At 37.8% G+C, this 14,439-nt stretch overlaps 1 protein-coding gene across 2 annotated transcripts in view; it reads right to left on the reverse strand.

The window, feature by feature from the left end:
* LOC117573733 (uncharacterized) overlaps positions 1-14,439 on the reverse strand; it is a 37,576-nt gene that overhangs the window by 19,306 nt on the left and 3,831 nt on the right. For both annotated transcript variants that reach the window (XM_052007251.1, XM_034257107.2), the window contains exons 2-5: positions 13,459-13,634; positions 11,009-11,405; positions 9,581-9,979; positions 329-756 (exon numbers count right to left, since the gene is read on the reverse strand). In XM_052007251.1, coding sequence (XP_051863211.1) covers positions 329-756; positions 9,581-9,979; positions 11,009-11,405; positions 13,459-13,634 — 1,400 coding nt within the window. The remainder of the gene's footprint in view (positions 1-328; positions 757-9,580; positions 9,980-11,008; positions 11,406-13,458; positions 13,635-14,439) is intronic.

The following is a 14,439-nucleotide window of genomic DNA, read 5'->3' on the forward strand; positions in this document are numbered from 1 at the left end:
AAGCTGCGCCACCATTAAGTGGCAGCCAGTAAGCCTCTAGGGAAACGACTTTATGCAGCATCAGGAGCGAGAGCGAGAGCGTTAAGCGTCCATTTGAATTTCAATCAGGCCGCAAAGTAAATAAACCGAGTCGCTAGAGTCGTCGATGATGATGATGATGTTGTTGCTCGGTCCCATTGAGATCTAAATAGAATCTTTTGCATCCACACAAACACTCACACACACACAGACTTATCAATATGGCACACACGACGCTGCTGCTGCTGCACGCAGTAACTAAATGTCACTCCTCCCAAGACTTGCCCCAGCGAATCCCTTTGCTACTTACCATTAATGATTCTGGTCAGCTTATTGCGTCGCGTTGACGATGGACTCAGCATAGACTCGCGTCGGCTGCTGCTGGCGCTGCTGCTGCTGCCGTTGCCACCGTGATGATGATGATGCTGATGCTGATGGTGATGATGGTGGCCAGTTGCTCCTCCGATGCCCAGGTCACCATAATTGACATTCAACTGAGCGTGCAACTGCGACGAGGTGGCAGCTGCCGCCGTTGCTGCCGCAATGCTGCTGCACGTTGAATACAGGCTGCTCGCCGAGGGCCTTTTGCTGAAAGGCGTTGGTGTCGTTGTCGCTGTTCCCGTTGCTGTTCCTGCATTTCGAGGTATGTCCAATGAGGGACGCGGCAGGTCACAAAACACAATCTCGGCAAAGGAATCAATGCTCGCTGAACGTTGCAATGCGCTGCTATCCTTGCGCCTGCAACAAAACAGAAGAACAAGTCAATGAGTCAAAGAGCGAGCATCGAACGTCGAACGTCGTGCGTCGCGTTGCAAGTGCTGAACAAACTTGTAAACTAACGCAATTACTTAAGCTTCACGCTGCCCTGGACATTTTAATGACCATTAACTGTCGCCAGAGTTGCCCACGTTGTCGCCACCAGCAGCAGCAGCAGTTGCCGGCGTCGCGGTCACTGGCCGGCCTAGTTACCATTACCATTACCCATTTAACCATTACCATAATGTAGACGCTTTTTATGGCTGCGTTGCAAAGAGAAAGCCTTGGGGTTTGACTTGACTGACTTGTCTCGGTCTTGGTCTCTGCCTCAGTCTCGAGCTTTGGCTCCATGGCCAGCTGTCGCTAATGCCACGGCTAATGTGCCACCGCCCCGACAATGTTGTCATTGACATGTTCATTTTGCCCATCTCTGCTTGCCACAAGTTGTCTCTGTCGCTCTCTGCCCCTTTCTCTCCCCTTTCCCATTCTTCTCTTGGCAAAAGTTTATGACTTGCACGTCAAAGGTGTCAGCGCGTTGAAGATGGCCGCAAATTGCAATTCAGTGGCCCTCTTAATGGATTAATGCGACAGCTGTTGTGTGCGTGTGTGTGTGTGTGTGTATTGCACTATCAGCCAAGTAAAATGAAGTGACAATATTCTCAATTAGTCGACAAACACAAAGCAGTTAACCCCTTAACCTTCTAACCCCGTAGCCATAAACACAATTACTTTTATTTGCGAATGGACAACAAAATAAGATCTTTAAACAGTCATCTCTTTTATTTACTCTTTATGCCAAACAGTCTCCTTCTTTTTTTCTCTCTACTTCTGTCATTATTTCTCTCTTATTCTCTCTCTCTCTCTATTATATGCTTAAATTCAACTTGCAACATGCGCAACTTGTTGCTCTTATTGCAACTTAAATTGAAACTAATTGAGCTATTCTTAGCATGCCTTTCTTCATTAAACACTTTGAATTATTATAGCTTTATCTGATTTTTACAATTACATTTTATTAAGCGTGCAAGAGCATCGTCAGCTTTATGATGAAACATAATAAAGTGACTGCATATAAAAAACACATCAGCCAGCAGTCGATAATCATATTTAACCCTTTCAGGACAGCATTAAATTGCGACGACTTAAACATATCGTATTAAAAATAAAATAAAATTAAATATAAGAAAAATTATATACAACATTTTATCCAAAAAAAACTACAGAGAAAAGAACTGAGACTAAACTACAACAAAAAGAATATTTAGAATTAAAATGAAATATGAAAATAATATTGAAAAATATAATTGTAACGTGGATTTTATATGCCCACTGCTTAGTTACTTTGGCTGACAATCTGGTATATGTTGCACTTTATAGTATATTTTAATTGTAGTACTATATCAAAACATCCTTTAGTATTATTTATTTTATTAATTTTGCGGTATATTTTAAGAAAAATATTCAACTGTTTTGCTTTCATTCAAAATGGGTAGCCGAACACACTTGATGTACATATATAAATATTTTTACTTAATTTATATCGATCAAACTGATGAGTTACTGCCAAGATTAAAATCTCACACATTTATAAATCTCATTAAAATAATTGCTCACTTCATTTTAAAGAAATTTTTCAGCAAAATTCATAGACTTCAACCTTTAACTCAAAGAGTCTTTAAGCTTCAATAATGTTTTCACTTAATACAAGTTAAATTTTCTACTCAATCAGCAAATATTTCTAGATCAATTTAATGAACTTCTTCCAAATTAAAAATGCCACTCATTTATAAATCTCATTGAAATAATTACTCACTTAATCTTAGAGAAATCCTTTGGCTAATTTCCAACATTTAACTGAAATTCCCTTTAAGCTTTTTCGACTTCAACTCCCACACCAAATTAAATCTTCAACTTCAGCAAACTCTCAGGCTTACCTGCAAATAGCCGAAGTTCTTACAACTCCCATTAATCATATTTAAAACTCCCAAGTCATCGCTTATGCTATTAACTCCGCCTGATTTATGCAAATTCAAGTGCTGCATGCCACAAAATGGGGTAATTCATTAAAGAGTTTCCATTTCGCGTAGCGAATGTAAAACCGCGATGAGATTAAAGAGAGCGAACAGATAACCTTGTAATGCTCATAACGCACATCAGTCAACAAATTGCGCTGCCGAAAAATATGCACAACATGTCGTATGCGCAACATTTTTCAATTAAAACCAAAATGCGCTGTTTGCAATCAGAACGCACAGCTGCCCTCCCCGCTTCCCGCGGCAACCAAGAGACCCATTAATAAAGTTTGAGTGTATGTGTGTGTGTGAGTGTGTGTGTGTGTGTGTGCACATGCTAATTGCGTTAATTCGAAACCAAAATAAACGTTCAAATCGCGCCCTTCGCTTCACGAACCACATCAAGTGTGCAGGCAACTTGAGTGTCCCTGGGCAACAGTCAGTAGAAGGAAGAGGATAGAATAGGGAGGGAGGAGGGGAGGGGCAGACAGACGCTGTTGCAAAAACAATTAAGTCAATTCTCAATTAGACACATGCATAATTTGCCAAGAGCTAAATACGCTTAATCAACGCAAATTCAATCAAATTACAACGCTTTCAAGCAACAAACTCCTCCAAGCTGCCCTCGCTCCTCTTTCCACTTTCCTCCCTTTGCCTTTTGTCCCTTCATGGTGTTGGTTCATCAAGGCGAGCACGAACTGTGCGAAAAGTTGTTCTCATCATTGTCATTGTCATGGGAAGAGGAAAGAAGGCAGCCAAGCACAGGCAGAGGCAAAGGCAGCCAGAGCTTGCCACAGCACTTGCCACATTTCATGGCGACAGGGTTGACTTCTAGAAAACTGTAGTTGTCAACTTGATTGTGTGTGTGAGTGCGCGTGTGTGTGTGTGTGTGTGTGTGAGCTTGTAGTTGACAGACAAAAAGCCTGCAATGCAGATGCCTGGTAGCAAGTGGCAAGTTGAGCAACAGCAAAGTCAATAATAATCATTGTTATTAACTTATGTTTGCTCATGTGTGTGTGTGTACCCTAGAAAGCACTTTAACTATGTTGGAAACTAGCGAATTGCCAAGTGGCAACAATGAAGACAAACAAACTAATGTCGCTTCATTTGACATTTTGGCACAGAGAAAACAACAGCTCCTGTTTTTGGCAAGGTTAGCTTCAAGGTGCATGTTACCTGTCTGAGTATATGGATGTGTGTGTATAGGTGTGAGTGTGTGTTAGCTTCTTTTAAGTGTCTTTGTATGCCAGGCTGTGTCGCCTGTCTCAACGTCTGATAACTGTCTCCTCATTCGCACTTTAGGCAAATTCCCATTTCAGTTGTCAACTCGCAACTGATTTTCATGGCACTCAATTGTAACCATATGTGCCACACACACAAAGACACACACACACACTTACACAGTGTGAAATTCCCAAGAATTGTGTGCGACGTCTTGGCTCTTCGTGCCTCCCCTTTGATGCTTTTAAAATCATTTTGGTAACGCTGTCAACTTAGTGTTAGAATTTCGCTGACTAATGCTCGTAAATGAAATGAATGTGTGCGGGTCTCTGAGTGTGTGTAAGTGTATGTGTGGCACGCCCCATGATTTACAAAATGAGCGCAAAATTATGTAAGTTCGCTTTCATGTCGTTCTGCCGATTTAAAGTACATCACAAAACAAACACCATATGGCGGCTCTCAATTCTCTCACTCACTCTTTTCCTACTTTGCACTCCAAGTGCTGCTCTTGTACTTAACAAAATGCTCACATAATTTTTAACTTTATGGCGCAGAATGTGAACTACACTGAGAGGCAATGTTTCCTGACTCTAATGCTAAACTTGGCTAACTCGAATCTACATAATGCATAGGAAAAACTTTGTGACTTGAAGAGACTTGCAAATAGTGTAGCGAAGACTTTCTACTTTGAGTGAAAAGACATGCTTTTAATATTCTCAAATTGCGTGTAGTTTGCTTGATTTTCCTTCATTTTTCTGTACGCCACATAATCTCTCTCTTTTATATCAATTTAGTTTGTTAAATCATCGCATTAATCAAATTGGGGCAAGGCCTGACAGACAGTTGAATTAATTTTCCGGGGCCGCCTGCGAAAATCGCAGCTATTATTAGAGCGTTATTTAATTATTATAAATTATTATTGATTACAGTGTGTGCTGTGATATTTAAGATTTTTATATTGCTTATTGTTTTACATGATTTTGAATTTTTTTTATAAGTTTTTCTTACTTAAATTGCAGATTTTAAATTAATGTTATTTAATAAATAAATAAATGTTGCCCTTGCTTTTCATTTTGACTTCTTTTGTTTGACTCTTTTACTTTGATTGTAAGCTTTAAACTGTTGACAATTAATAGATTGGAAATTTTTGTATAGCTTGTTTACTTTAATTGTAGGTTTTTCATTGTTGCTAATCAATAAATATATAAAAGATTTGTCTTGCTTCAATTTTTTACATTTTTGTTTGACTCTTTTACTTTAACTTTATATTTGCAATTGCTGCTAATTAATAAATAAACAAGTGAGTTCTTTTGACTGTAAATGGGAATATTTTTGTATGGTTTTATATATACATATATTTTTTTACTTGTTTGGAATTTGTTTTTATTTCGACTTTTGAAGTTTGGTTCATATATTTTAATTACGTTCCATAAATTCTTTGTATTCAATAAATAAAAGAAGAATCATCTTTGCTTTAATTGGACTTCTTTTGTTTGGTTATTTTACTTTAATTGTAAGCTTTAAACTGTTGACAATTAATAGATTGGAAATTTTGGCATAGTTAGCTTACTTTAATTGTAGGCTTTAAGTTGTTGCCAATCAATAAATATATAAAATATATGACTTGCTTCAATTTTTGACATTTTTGTTTGATTCTTTTACTTTAACTTTAAGTGTACAATTGTTGCTAATTAATAAATAAAGAAGTGAGTTCTTTAAAATGGAAACTTTTTTGTATGGTTTTATATATACATACATATATTTTTTTTACTTGTTTGACATTTGTTTTTATTTCGACTTTTGAAATTTGGCTCATATATTTTAATTACATTCCTTAAATTCTTCCTATTCAATAAATAAAAAAAGAATCATCTTTGCTTTAATTGGACATCTTTTGTTTGGTTATTTTACTTTAATTGTCGACTGGCCATTTGATGAATAAACAAATGCAATTTATTATTTTTTAAAAATGAAGATTGCAAGCTGTTAGAATTTTATATGCATAGCAAATGCAAAACAAGCTGACATACACAATATTTTTCTTGGATATTCTCATAAAATATAGTTTATTATTTATGGCTTTCTTAGAAATAGAATACTTTTTTTTTTGTTTATTTTTCAAAAGCAATTTAGACTGCAAATTAAGTTAGCCACATTTCTGGTCCTGCAGCACAACTGTAATCATAATTTGATGTCTCTCAATGTTGGAGAAATGGTCTATGATTATGGCTCTTCAACCCTTCAAGTTGACAAGACAATTTCATAACCATCTTGTTCATGCTTCATATTCTGAGGGAGACAGGGCAACATGTGTGTGGCATTGTCGCTCTCCTGTCGCTCGTAATCATATTCGGGCCTACCTAGTGTGACCTTTTCTCATAACTGGAACTGATGCTGACGCACTATACAACAGCCTGCCACAACTGTGTGTATGTGTGTGTGTTTGTGTGTGTGGCAACAATATGAAATGACAGAAAATGAATCAAAAACAAAATGGCAACGACGCAAATTGTGTGCGACAACAGCGACGACGACAATGATGAACTTTTCGCAGTTTTTCGTCGAGTTGTGCAACACGAATTTATAAAATTTTACAGTACATAAATTGCCATCCCCACCCTCCCACCAACCGCATTGCCCACGTTGACTAGCTAATGAGTTCTGCTTAGCATTGTGTGTGTGTGTGTGTGTTTGGAGCCACATGACGTATGCGCAATTTCATTTATGCTTCGTTTACTCAAAAGTCGTGTCGGTCGCCTTGTCTTAGCCAAGTTGCAAGACAGGCGCCACAACACGCACAAAAATATGGTGTATTACATCGTTGTGTGTTGTGTCCACAACAAAAGGCTGATTCGGATCAAGAACTGAAGCAGGGCAGTCAGTGTTTTATTGGCTGGCTGCGTTTGTCCTTCGGGCGCTTCAAAGCACTTTTTGCCTTCTTGTCTCATGAATAATGCATTCACAATTAAGCCAGTGAGTGCTGTATATACTCTATATATATGTATGTGAATACATCCAAGTTCTGGGCTCCCAAAAATACTTGACTCGACTCGTCTCGCCTTGTGTTTTATATCTCTCACTTTGGCTTTCAGCTCATGCAGCAAGCAGTTGTTGTTGTTGTTCTTGCTGCTGATGTAGTTTATTTTTGTTGTAGTTATTATTATTCCGATTGTAGCCGTAGAAGCAGCAGGAGTAGAAGCTAGTGCTGTTGTTTTTCTGTAGTTGTTGTTTGAGTTGCGCCAAAAAGTTCTCTAAATTTAGAAACAAATGCAGCAGAGCAATGCAAACAAAACCCAATCTAACCCAAGGGTACAAAGCACCCAAAAATTAAACTACCCATTGCTTTTCGCTATTCCCTTCGCGACTTTCTCTCTCTCTCTCTGCATACTATTTGCTTTACAATTTTAAATATCAAAGTTTAAACTCATAAAACGGCGCTCTGCGTAATACGCCAAACAACAACTATAACAAAACAGTCGGCAAAAAAAGAAAACAAAGAACAAACAACGTCAACAGCGCGTCGAGAGTAACTTTTGCGTTTGCAATTAAAGTTGCCGAAAATTTTGCAAACCTCTCGTGGCTGTCACCACGGTCAGCGTTGGACTGAGGAGGGGGAAAGTTGGGGGGCAGCAAACAACAGCTTGTTTCAGTTATGCAACTCCTGCGGCATGTTTACAAATATAATTTGTAGACAAGTTGTTTTGACACTTGACATTGGATTTACTGAGCGGTTTTGCTGCTGCTGTTGCTGCTGCTTCAGCTATTTCCCACGATCCACTGCTGTCCACTTCCTGCCCGCCTCCCTGACTGCCACCCCCTCTGCTGCACTGTTTCGTGCTGCTGCTGACCAAAACGCTTTTCAGCTTGACCACTTGTCTCTCTGCTCTGATTCAATTTGATGTATAACCAGATAATCCAATGACCATCCGCATTTATGAATAATTCAAGTTGAGTGGTCGACGACAAAAATGAAATTCAATGAGTGTTTTGCATTGAAAAGCATTCGAAGAAGAAGAATTTGAGAATTATTGTTTAAAATGTGTATTCACTCGATTAGATAAAAGCATAGAAATTGCTCAGATTCAAATTATACAAAACATATTTTCTATTTGCAATTCTTTTCTTCTAATTACGAAAATAATATTTTTAGGTATAGAACAATCTAATAACTTTAAACGAAATTGAAAATTCAAATTAAGTTAAGCACTTTTATATAAAAAATGTAATGGGAATAAGATAAAATAACTCTCAAATATTGTAGAAAAAGTAATTTTAAGAATTATGACAATAATTTTTAAAAGACAAATTTACCAATTTATAAAAAAGATTCAATAATCCCAATGTTTAAACCTCTTTAAGCATCATGGTATATTTATAGATACTGAAAAATCATCAAGTTTCCAAGAAAAATTTCGCATCATATTTAAATATAACAAGTTACGAGTATATAAATTCAAAGCAAGTCAAAAATGTTGCAATTTACTTAAAATACTATTTAATTATGTTTAATTTTACTTTTGTGGAAAAGAATTTTAAAAATTTTTATAAAAAGTAAGATTTTCTTTATAGACAATAAGAACACATTTGCCCAACAAAATTGCCCATGAGATATAACAAATTATAGAACTTCAAAGCAAGGCAAAACAACATAGGAGTACTTTAAATATTATTTAATATCACTTTCAATGTCACTTTTGCTAAAAAGAATTTTCGGAATTCCCAAAGGAGAACTTCTGATTTAATTCCGCATGAGTTATAACAAATGATATAACTTAAAAGCAAGTCAAAAATTCGACCATGTTAATAAATAAAACTTAAAACAACACCTCAGGTAATAAATCAATTTTTATAAATTTTCGCATGCTGCCACGTGGCGTATACGTAATATAATATGCATGCATTACTTTACTGACAAATGGTGCTTCGCTGTATGTTTTTTTTTATGGTTTTCCTATGCGCAACTTGTTAATCAATGAGATGAAAGTATTTATTATTCCCGCAGATAAACGCAAAATAATCTCATATGTGTAATGAGTGTAATGTTGAAGCTAAGCGCAGCTAATTAGTGAATTTCAATGGAATCGTGTATTTTTTTGTTTCCCCAACAGCAACACGAAAAATCTATCATGCAGCATGTGTCTTCATTTACCCCGGCAACGAATGAAGATAAATGTGTGTGGCCACTCGACTGCGACTGCGACTGATGCTCTGGACATGTCAACGAGCAATGGGCTCTAAACAGCAGAAGCCACCTCTTGGGGTCTCTTCCGTCCCCATAATAAATCTCACATATGGGGTGTAATTAGAGGTGGACGTTGATGCAAGTTGCACAAGCCACGTAGATGAAGATCAACTTTCCGACACAAAATGAAATTAACTAATTGCAAAAAGCGCTGTGCGAGTGTCGCATTCGCAGTCGTAGTCGCACTCGCAGTCAAGGTGAAAGTTGACAAGCTGACATGACCGACCATCAGGTGGAGTCAGAAGTCGAGCGAGAGCGAGAGATAGACGCTGGATAGACGGTCCCCAAGCAAATAAATTACGTGTTCACTCTTCTCTACATATATACGCACCTTTCCCAGGACAGACGACGTGGCGCCTCGTCGCCCAGCCCGAGACCAAGTTCCATGCCGCTTGTGTTGCGTTTACCCGAGGTTTGTGCCTCCATGTCGCCGCCATGCGGCAGCGGCGGCTGTAGATTGGATCTGGCTGTAATGGCGCTTGATTGATGCAGCAATTTGGCCAGGCGTGTGAAGGTCGTCGCCGACGTTGTTGCCGCCGATGTCGATGTTGCCGCATAGGCCCCAGAGGCGACTCCACCACAGCCGCCCTCGGCCAAAGCGAAATCATGCAGCGGGTGCTGATGCTCCCTTGACAGCGGCGTTGTTGCCTCCGAGCTTGCTGTGGCACGTTTCTTGCCAGCCAAACGATATGGATATCCACGCGACGGTGCTGCCTGCGGAGCGGGTATTCTGCGGCAATGGCAAAAATTGTAAAGTCAAGTGATTACATAACACAATAGCAACAACAACAACAGAAGCGACAGCGACAGCGACAAAGACAGCGAGCATATGTCACGTATGTAGGTGACAGTCGCACACTGTCAAACACCAAGCTGTGCTTCACATTTTTTCAACACCAAAACCTTGTTTACGCTGATTTTGACTATCAAAAATGTGAGGCAACCGTAACGCTGCCACAGAGAGAACAATTGACGAGGCGAAAAAAAAGTTAGACAGAATTTTGTGTGCTTAAAATGTCAAGAAAGAATTCCAGGAAAAATGCCAGATATAATCATTGAATCAATAACTTATAATAATAACAAATTGCTACGTTTCTGGGAAATCAATTTAAATAATGGTGCGGTGACAAAAAATTTAATTTTTAATCAAATTTTGTTTATTTTAGCAACCACATGACTAGCCGATAACAATAAATATAGTTATCAAATTCGAATGCTTCTTGGTAATCAATTGAAAAACGAATAAAAATAATTCTGTTCGTTATCCCAGAGATAAACTCTATTAATTTAAGCACTCGTGTTATGTTAATCACTGTTGAAACTCTGCACAAACCACACGAAGTGGTTACAATAAATCGAATAAATTCAATTACCGAAACAATAAATAAACCAATTCAAAATAAATGAAAAAATAATTGCTTAAAATGAGCATTTTAATTTTATATATTTATTTAATTTTTATTGATGTGCACAACAGAAGAAAAATAAACAAGCCTAGCTTAAATAAAAAATATTTTAAAATTTTATCAAAATATCAATATCAATCCTTATTAAAATAACAAATTGAATGCTGAAAATAAATGTGAATCATTTTATTTAAACCAAGAAGACTTCTCATAAAAATTATATAAAATCAATATTTATATGATTACAAAAATTAACATTAAGCAATATTAAACTTCATACTTGCATTTTTCTCTCTGTGCAGGCAGCGTTAGATTTGTGTTTCTTTTTTTGTGTGGAGCTGATTGCAACTCACCTGAGAAGCAGCGAACCATCGGCATGACACTCGAAATCGTCGGATAGCTGATAGAGTGAACTATCTGCAACATGTTGCTGATACAAGTGGAGATGATTGTGTGCCACATGCTGTTGCATAGCCGCATGTGCGTGCGCCTGTTGATGGGGCGAGCTGCCCGACGATTTTCGCCTGTAGATCAATGTGCAATCATCTTTGGGCAAATTCAATGACTTTACCATTAGTGTGTTATTGTTGTTGTTGGTAAGATTGCTGTTGTTGTTGTTGTGACTGCTGCTGTTGGCACCGCTGCCGCTGCCACTCCCACTGCCACCTCCGCCTCCGCCACGTGTGAGCAGAGACCAACGATGGCCGCTGGCGCTGCCGCTGCGGCTTTTGCATCCTAAAAGCCGTTCATCTGCAACGTGCAACCAAAAATTGTAATGAAAATTAATACTGACTAGCAATAATGTGTGTGTGCGTGTGTGTTTCGGTTATTTTATTTAATTTTAATGTAAAGTGAAAACTTGTCAGCTGGCTTTAATTAATTTTCAACACGCGTGGCTATTGCAACCGAAGCTGCAGCTGCAGCTGTGGCAACATCAGCCCACGCTCAGACCAACAATCCATTAGTTGAACGCTGCATCTTGAGGTTGCGTTTAAAGTGCAACTGACTTGCAATAACTTGCAGCAAATGCGAAAACAACGCCCACGCACGCTAGCCACAACAACTGGTTTTCTGTAGCATACTTTTGAGCGCTGCGTATGCGTTATTTTTCGAATCGCATGCTGTGTGGTGCTTCTTTTGATGCTTTCATTGCATGCCAAGTTCATAAATAACAATCCAAGAATTCCACTTGATTGACACACACACACACACACACACACACACACACACACACACACACACACACACACACACACACACACACACACACACACACACACACACACACACACACACAAGCATCGACGAGTGCATTTCGAACTGCACAACTGGACTTCATTGTTCTCGTATTATTTTCCAATATACAGTTTAGTTGCTATTGAATTCCTGTCATATAATATTCACAATTCCTGTGATGCACTACACAAAAGTTTATAATAAAAGTTGGCAATAAGTGGATTACGCTCACAATGTACAAGCTTATGCGTAAATAAGTTGGAATTGTTGTTACATTCATTGCTGGAATTTCTACTTAATCTCACACGTTGTATATGAGTGCATAAATACTAACTTTATTTTATGCATTTAGGAGCTTAAATAATTGTTGAAAAGCATTATAAGTTTGTATGGTTTTGAACCTAATGCAACCTTTTAATATAAGCAATCAAGAAAGCTACAGTTGAGTAGGCTCGACTGTGGAATACTCGCTACCCATTTGAAATAAAACCAGATTGTCCAAATATATCAAAAATAAGGCGCAAAAATGCATATATAGACCGATGCCTCTACCTGGTATATCGATTTTCTACTAAATTTAAAATATACCATAGAGTACGCAATATACCGAAATTCTCAGTTAAAGCATCTAAGAGCTATTTGGTTCCGCAAATTGAATTCCTATATTAAAATACTAAAGACATATCTTGCTATATTTTAGTATTTCTGCAGTATATTAATTAGGTATATTTTAAATACCAAATATATTTCATGGTATATTTTAGTATTTCTGCGGTATATTAATTAGTTATATTTTAAAATAAATACCGCACCGTTTTACCTTTATCTAACAGTTGAGCACACTTTACTTCAGCTTTCTTATATGTTTACTTTAATATAATATTTATTCTTTAATGAAAATATGAATAAATCTACAAACAATATTTGCTTAATATAATATAAGCTGTTCATTTATTGTATTTGTAGTTTATTTTGTTGACTCATTTGTTAAATTATTATATTATCAATATAGTTTGTTTTGATTTAATTCAAATATTTATCGGAATCTAGGTCACATTTGTTTACATTTATTTGTTTATTGTGTTTACTAATATATTGAATTATTATATTATAAATATAATTCATTTGAGTTATCTATTTAACTAAAAGTGTTTCCTCGTTATCTGTGATATATATCGTTGAATTTAATGGTTATTGTGGTGACACATTTGTCCAATAGATTTTGCTTTGCCATTTTAATAAGAAAATTATATAAAATAAATCAAGTTTTATGTGATTCACACCTGAGGCAGCAATAATGCATTAAGCTCTGCAGTCGTATTTCACAATTTTGGGTTGATTTAAAACCAAAATCAATACAAATGGGAAATTAAATGGAAATGTTTTTGGCAGTTTTGGTAAACAAAAGAATAAGAATTGATTTCGATGGTTACCCACAGGCAATTATAATGGAATAACATTTGAAATCTTTTGTATTTGTGCACGATAATTGCGTGTGGTCAGTGAATGGTTGGAGTGTAGCTATAAATATAAATGCGAGTATGCATAGCTAGTATTTATTACGCACCCCAGTGAAATGTTTGTTTATCCGTGTGCAGCGAGACGGCCGGAAGTCCTGGCAAAATGATGGCGGGCAGTGTGCGCGACCGTAACAATGGCGGCGGCAATTTGCGACTGCCACAGCGTGATTGGGCGCCACTGCCCCCAATGCAGCCAGCCGCACCGGCGCCGCTCTGTTGTGCCCTGCAACGAGAGATGGAGAAGGAGAGTAAGTCAATGTGAAAGATAAATAATAAGTTAATGCAATTATGCTTTAAAGAGAAAGAGAGAGTGAAAGCCAAGGGAATGACAGACAAGCAAATGCAATTACTTTCAGTTAGTTCCTCGGCATCCGGCCGAATGCCAATGCCATTGAATTCATTTCCGTTTCGTTCATTTTTTTTATATATATATTTGCATGATGTTGGCACACAAAAGCGTAGAAGGCAGCTCTCCTGTCAGCTGTTGATTTGCAGCAGCAGCAGCAGTTTTTCCTTTTTTTTTTTACACGCTGTGAATTACATTCGATTGTTGCCAGCTAAATGATTTTCTTGCATTCTCATCATCAGCTGGCATGTGTGTGTGTGTGTGTGTGTGTGTGTGAGTGCCAGTTGCATACCAAATGCGCAGCTGTCAGCTACACGACACATGATACCACGCCCCCTTTAGGGTGTACCTACAGTGCGCCTACAAGTGAGTGCTGTCACCCCTTTCACAAATTGCTCAACTTGACGTATGATTGAATTTCTGGTACTCAATGCCCGTCGGCTGACAAGTGTCGTGCTGAATGCTGTCAGAGCAGCGATCCCATTTTTACTATAGTTTTCTTCTTTTTCCTTTCCTGTTCACTTGACATTTGGCTAAAGCTTGTAAGCGCTTTAAGTAAAGTCCCGCATGTATTTTGCTGCTGCTGCTGCTGAGAAAGGAACAACGAACATGTACGCATTATTGATGATGGCACAAGAACAACTAGGAACTTTTTGGCCACCCGTCGCCTCGAGGCAGCTGC

This window comes from Drosophila albomicans, chromosome 2R (genome assembly GCF_009650485.2).
Source record: "Drosophila albomicans strain 15112-1751.03 chromosome 2R, ASM965048v2, whole genome shotgun sequence".
Taxonomy (NCBI): Eukaryota; Metazoa; Arthropoda; class Insecta; order Diptera; family Drosophilidae; genus Drosophila; species Drosophila albomicans.